The following is a 6631-nucleotide window of genomic DNA, read 5'->3' as shown; positions in this document are numbered from 1 at the left end:
TTTGGGCATATGGAAATATTACTGTTTATGAATAAGTATATATTTATCGTACATTCGTGATAGAATCACAATTTGGAGGAATGTAATTCTTCAACTGTATATCCTTGGAGATATATAATGATGTAGTTTTTAAATCGGTTGTTTAGTTACCAATATCGTTTTTTGTTACTAATTTACAGAGTACTCTCCCTCGGGGGACTAAGGACTCCTTTGGCGATAGTAGATCGATTAGAAATTCTGAATTGCGTACTTTTAGAGTACTCTAAAGAGTCATGTCATATTTTCTGAGGCTAAAGCAGTAAAATAGTTCTTTGTTGGAACCGCGAACCGCAAAGACTCAGGAAATCAACCAGACGATTTTTGAATTTACTCGAAAAAGCAATAAGAATAAAGGCTGGTTAAACTTCCGGAACAGCATGATTATAAGAGGCTCGTAAAACGTTCGAAGCGAGACTAGAGAGCATCTTATGAGGAACCGGAAGGAGAAAGGAGGACCCCTAGGCTGCGCTTAAAAAGGATGGGTAGACCACGTTGTAGAGTTGAGTCTGTACAGGCTCTCTTGAAAGTACACCACCCGGCAGAATAGGTAGCAGAAGCAAGGTGGAGAGAAGGTGTTGCAAGGGAAATTGGGACACTGCGGGAGCATTTGTTGTCAATGCAAGGGCAAGAGCGCATGGATAACCTTTACCCATGTTATGGAGGGTATAGAGCACTTACAGCAACTTCGAAGAAATATCTTTCGACGATATCTTGCTCTGGACTACGTGGCTACCTCATGGCAGAAGATTAAGGTAGTCTTCATGCCTAAACCTGGGTAAACGACTATTCAAATCCAAATCAGCTTAACATCATGTTCGATGAAATGTCGCCAGAAATAGCTAAAGTCGCACCCATTAAATGAAAACCAACATGCTTACCAACGTAGAGAGCTCTATGAGTCTCCCCTTCTCACTTTTTGTTTTCAAAGATAGAAGACGCTGATCTGAAAGGCAAGTACGCGGTGGGGATGTTCGTGGACATTGAAGGAGCCTTTGGCTGTGCGCCTTTGGCTGTGCGCCTTTCTAGAAGCTCTGTGATGTCTCAAGAGAGCATGGTGTTGATGAAACTTTAATCAAGTGGATTTATGCTATGCTAACGTAGAGATTGTGTACCGAAATGGATATTGATCGTGCCCTGACAACAGAGGCAACGGAACGCTGCCCCTAAGGAGGTGTGCTATCGCCGCAGTTACATTGACTATTGCTGTTATTAAAAACTGGGAACAAGATTCCCATAATGAGAGGTGATAAAGCCTTAATGTTGCTAAATACACCAAATCTTTCCTGCTAAAACCAAACAAACTTACTACAAAGTTAACCCTTTCGAAAAACGGAAAGATTTAAAGAATTTTTGTGGGCATTCTCACTAGTTGGGCATATGTTCAGAATAGACAATAACGAATGCGGTATATTCCGTAAGATGGGGGGATCGAGTACAATGGGTCTGACCTGGCTTTGCCTTTCCCGCACCTTTCTCTCCCACACACACCATTTAAGATGGAAAATCCAAAAATAACGGTAAGATTTGACCATATGCTAGTTAATGGTAAATAGACTATTTTTTATTGTTTTCTGTGCTTAAAATGTATTTTAGAGAACCCACCAAATATAAATAAATTTACTGAAGTATCATAGCTCAGTTAAATCTAAAATCTTTAAGTTACCGAGAACAATGATTTGCTCTATCGTAAATTCTGATCCAAGTAAAGAAAAGAGGAAAGTTGAAAAACTATCAGAATTCAGAACGATAAAGCGGGCGAACGAGCAACAAGCACCAAAAAAAGGCAATTTAAGCAGAAAAAACTATCAAATGGATAGTTAATTTTTGCGATTAGAAAAATAAAAAGAGAAGATAATCCGTCGTAGTGTCGAAAGAGTAAAAATAAAGAAAGAAGTATTCCAGATTGTGCTAGAATTTATGTTCTGTTACTTGATTGAATGAAAATGTTGTTGGTACCTTGATCTTGGCAGCTGGAAGTCCAGACTTGGATTCAAGCGAAAATGCCTAGAAATCAATCTTTAATATTACTTTTGATGAGAACATTTAAAAAAAAAAACAGAAAAAGATTGGAACCCACTTAAAAAATATCAAAAAATTAATAGTTTTGCTTATCATGAAAATCTTAGAAATTTGGAATTATCTGTCTGATAGATGTATCCAAGTAATTAGAATGGGCATATGCAATAAGCAAATAGAAAAAAAAATATTCTTTATCGAAAATTCTCAGCAATCGATTTTTTATTATATTGACCCTTTTCATATATTAAGTCTAAATGCATCTGGTCAATAAACATCAGATCCGGTGAAGTTTCTCCCCTTGTGGATGAAATGGCTAGTCTGTTCTGTTCCTCCAAACAGAAGGGAAATCATTTGGGCCATCAATGTACTCAAATGGAGTAAAGCCGTTGGGCTTGTTGGTCTTCCCCAGAGTTATTTATTACTGCAGCTGCAGTTATTGCAGATATGCTGCTTCCACTCGTACAGAAATCCGAAATCTTTTCCCAGAGAATGGAAGAAGGGGATGATCGTTAAGATTCTAAAGAAGGGCACCAGTTTTGAGTGTGATAATTGTAGGGGTATCCTAAGACACGGCAAAGATCATCTCGAAATCTTCATCGACAGAGACAGAGAGCAGGCTTTTTTTCGCTCCGGATCCTCTTGTATTGCCTACATCAACATACTACGGATCATTTTGGAACAGTACGCGGAGTTTAATCATTCGCTGCCCCTGCTCTTCATCGATTTCGATAGCATGAATAGGAAGTGTATCTGGAGTGTTCTATGCAGAAGGGGCATTCCGGAGAAACTAATAGCCATTATCAGAGTAACATATGATGGCGCAAAATGTCACGTGCTGCACTGAGGTAAAATCTCAGAGAATTTGATGGTCCAAAGTGGATTCCGCCAGGGTTGCATCATATCACTGATACTATTTCTTCTTGTTATCGGTGGCGTTCTTCACGCTGCCTAATCAGGAGGACGTGGAGGAATTCAATGCATCATGACTCAAACACCTTGACTACGCTGATGACATCTGTTTGTTCTTTCACCGGGTCTTGGACTTTGGTCAAATGGCACTGCATTTAAAAAGAGTGGCAAGTAGGGTCGGACTGAAGATAAACACCAACAAAACCAAGGTTGTCAGTTTAGTTGATCACCACATCCTCTATATCTGCATTAATGACGTCGATCAATGGAAATACAGTTATGACAACACCAGGATCAAATTGAGACTTTTCTGTACTAGTGTTCTTTGTGTTACTATATGGGACTAACACGTGGGAAGTTAACTCCACAGTTAGTCAAAAGCTCCAAGTCTTCGTCAACCCCTGCCTGCCACGTATCATCGGCGTACGCTGGCCTCCCACCATCTCAAACCAAGAATTTTTTCGTGCGCACAGGTCTGGCATTCATACGCACTGTGATCGGAAGGCAGAAGTGGCAGTGGGTAGGTCACACATTAAGGAAGGGCAACAATTGCATTGCTGGCTACGCAATGGATTGGAATCCACGCTCCCAAGATCGGCGACGAGTGGGTCGCCCCAAGGGCACTAGGCGTAGTATAGTAGAGGAGGAGTGCGAACGTCTTGAGAAGTCGTGAAGGGAGCTGAAGCGTATTTCATGTAGCCGCGAACGATGGCGGCGAATATCGTTGACGTGCCGAACTCCACCAAGGATAAATGATAACCATATATAAAAAAGATGGGTGCTTGCACCGCACTATATATCTGTTTGTGGTTGATAAACTCTGATTGCTCTGAAAATTGGTATCTATGTGTTTTTAATGGAAAGTATTTGGGTGCTACCCATGTTGTCATGACAAATAATAACTGTGCCTGGCGAAAATTCTCAGTTACTGAAAATTCCACATAAAGCATCGAAATGTCTTCATTGACCGAGTTCGGAGAAAATCCGCAGATTTTACAAATATACACAGACAGAACACTCTGAAAGAAGCAGAAATCATGCATAATCTGATTTAGTGCCTATGCCACTCCCGGCATTTGTTAGTATTTTTAGTTTGCCTGGCTTGCAAAGGGTGGGGTCACCCAAAAATCTCTCCTCATTTAGGAACGTGGAACCTAATTGACCTCATTGAGCATAAATAACTGCCTTCGAATTGTTTATCTGATTTTATTTTTTCCTAAAATTTGAAAAAAATATAATAAATTACGAATAGTTTTTTCTAATATCTAGCAAGTTTGTTGCTAATGCTCCTAGTGTAAATTTAAAATACTTTCGGACACGCTGAACTGAAGTCGAGGGTCAAACTCTTGTCGTACAAGTCCCAGTATGCCGTCATGTGGAATCCCATGTTTGTCAGCACCACAATATACTCCAATAACGCGAACACGGTGTAAACTTTAAACAAATGAAGCTGATTAACAAAGATGAATACTACAAGCTCGGAAGCAACTTACCTCCGGGTTCGCAATACGTGTTGTGGCGCAGAAAGCAGAATGCCGCGCCTGCAAAGCAAATTGCATTCACCAGAAACAAGTTCCTTTTGTTTCTTATGGATCTCTCTTCGGTTTTAGTCAAAATCGTGACTTTCCTTGCATTAGCGTTTAGGAAATATGACAAAAGCATGTATAGTTCGCTGGCGACGATGAACGTTATAAAGCAGAATTTATGCATTTCATACTCGTCCACTGAGGTCCAGAGCGACAGGCCCAGCAGTGCAAAGTTCTCCACAACGTTTAGCACGCATGCTATTCGAACTAGAATGCGTCTGCTACGTCTGACGATTTCGTTATTGTATTCTAAGTACATTTTTGCCACGATGAGTCGTGGAATGAAGTGGATGCAAATGGCCAACTGCCAGACGATCCTTTGAGGCTGATAGTTGCCAATTGCTGCCGATATGGACGGAAGGAAGTTCTGAACATCGCAGTGAGTGGCAGTTGAGCGCCGGAAGAAAAATAACAGCGACCAGGCAACACAGAACAGGAAACTGCAGAGAGGCAAACAGACGACACAGACGGCGAATTTTCCGAACGGTATACGGAAGACATGACGACGATCCTGGCCATCATTTAGGAGTTCATATTGTGGCAGCATTGTCACCACGTGAAAAAGACGATAACGATTATAATCCTCACTTGAATTTCACATTTGGCGGCCTAGGCTTATCTTAAGTCATTATTCCTCCGATAAACAATTGCAACAGCTGACTGCAAGTGGAAAGTTGACAAATGTCAGACGTTTAAAGAGGCTGTCAACTGCAAAAATATCGGTCTGGCTTACATGTGATGGTAAACTTGTATATTTATTTTTAGCGAAATCGCTATGCAAACCGGTGTCAATTAACTGTGGTATACTAATTTCTCTTGTATCCGGAAATTTGAAATAAATTTATTCTGCTAAAAAACAAGACAAGCGTTTTAAATGAAAATTTCGATGGTCTGACATACACAGATTGGGGTATTGGCAATCCTGGTCAATGTCACTGAAAACAAACTGTCAAACAATTGCAACTTGGTTTGTTTATTGCTTTGTGGATTTTTCGGCGAAATATTTGGTACCTGAGTACCGCGAGTGGGTACTTTTAGTTGTGAATTTGAAGGAGAACTACCAAATCAAAAGAAACGAATATAAAAAACAGGAACCGCCTATTCTCCCGTTGCGTAGTATATCCTTGGCAAGTAGTTAATCGAAAGCCGCTAAATTCAGGAATGTGTACGATTCTAGAATAAAAAATGCAAGTGCAAAATTTCTTTAACGACAACTAAAAGGTAAGATATATGATGAAGGTAAGGTAGATAATGTATTCGTACGTAACCGAGGTAGAGAGAAAAGTGCAAGCAGTTTGAAAGTTCAATTGCTGTTCTTTTGTTTCCGAGGCCGGTGTCCTTGTTTAGGATTAGGATATTTTACTAATTGCTATCAACTCAGCAAAAAGATCCTTGATTGGTTCACCAACGGTTCTTGCAGGAAACATTAAAATTATGGAGCTATGGTCCATCTCTTAATATGGGGAGTGCTTAGTAAATTTCATCGGGTATCCTAGCTTCCAGTGGTAACATTGGGGTTTGGAATGTGCCTCCTTCAATTCCTATCCACCTTTTATTTTTCCCATAAATCTCTACTTGGGTTGACCACATGTACGCGCCATCGTTTTGGTTTCTGGTAACGTGCTGAAGCTCCCACCGACCACTGGTACTTCCCCACATTCTGATCAATATAACCGCGGGTATCTGGCCCGTACGCGAAACTTGTCAAACTTCTTTTTGGACTTACTTAGATGTTTAGCTCGATGAGCATGTGAGGTTTTGCACTTTTATATTCGCTCTGACAACAGTTTTTAGTTTCTCTTTCCCCTTTCTGCGTAAATCATTCTAGATGCGTGTGTATCTCGTTTCGTCCGGCTTGGTTACAGTTAGAAAACCGAAAAGATTATCTTTTAGTCACATGCGACTGAGACTCATTGAGAAAGGGAACAACTTTCTCGAAAAATCGATATAAGGCGAATAAAAAGTCTTTCTCGGCATTATTTTAAAACATTCTCTATTTTGGCTTTTCTAACTATTCTAGATATCTATTATCTTATCGACAGCCCTTTCGAAATGGATGAAGAGCAGGTGGAGCATCG

The 6631-nt window shown here is 40.3% G+C and overlaps 2 protein-coding genes across 2 annotated transcripts in view; one reads left to right on the top strand and one right to left on the bottom strand.

Annotated features, from left to right (window-relative positions):
- Positions 1-4157: 4157 nt before the first annotated feature.
- On the bottom strand, positions 4158-5245 carry LOC119649159 (post-GPI attachment to proteins factor 2). Its single transcript, XM_038051171.1, has 2 exons — positions 4461-5245; positions 4158-4401 (listed from the first exon to the last, which is right to left on the bottom strand). Exons 1-2 carry the CDS (start codon positions 5098-5100, stop codon positions 4268-4270), a joined length of 774 nt encoding a protein of 257 aa, XP_037907099.1. The 5' UTR covers positions 5101-5245; the 3' UTR covers positions 4158-4267.
- Positions 5246-5470: 225 nt separating this feature from the next.
- The window catches only part of LOC119649135, a 33984-nt gene continuing 32823 nt past the window's right edge, over positions 5471-6631 (top strand). Inside the window, exon 1 of the mRNA XM_038051151.1 lies at positions 5471-5774. The gene's annotated coding sequence lies outside the window, so the exon portion shown is untranslated. The remainder of the gene's footprint in view (positions 5775-6631) is intronic.

This window comes from Hermetia illucens, chromosome 1 (assembly GCF_905115235.1).
Source record: "Hermetia illucens chromosome 1, iHerIll2.2.curated.20191125, whole genome shotgun sequence".
In the NCBI taxonomy this organism is placed as follows: Eukaryota; Metazoa; Arthropoda; class Insecta; order Diptera; family Stratiomyidae; genus Hermetia; species Hermetia illucens.
Note: the sequence above shows the minus strand (reverse complement) of the source record. Positions and strands in the feature narration are given on the sequence as shown.

Excerpts from the sequence above, each read along its gene's own strand:
- LOC119649159 (XM_038051171.1), bottom strand. The coding sequence starts at position 5,100 with ATGCTGCCACAATATGAACTCCTAAATGATGGCCAGGATCGTCGTCAT. Across the intron at positions 4,402-4,460 it reads CACGTATTGCGAACCCGGAG|TTTACACCGTGTTCGCGTTA; the intron begins GTAAGTTGCTTC and ends ATTTGTTTAAAG.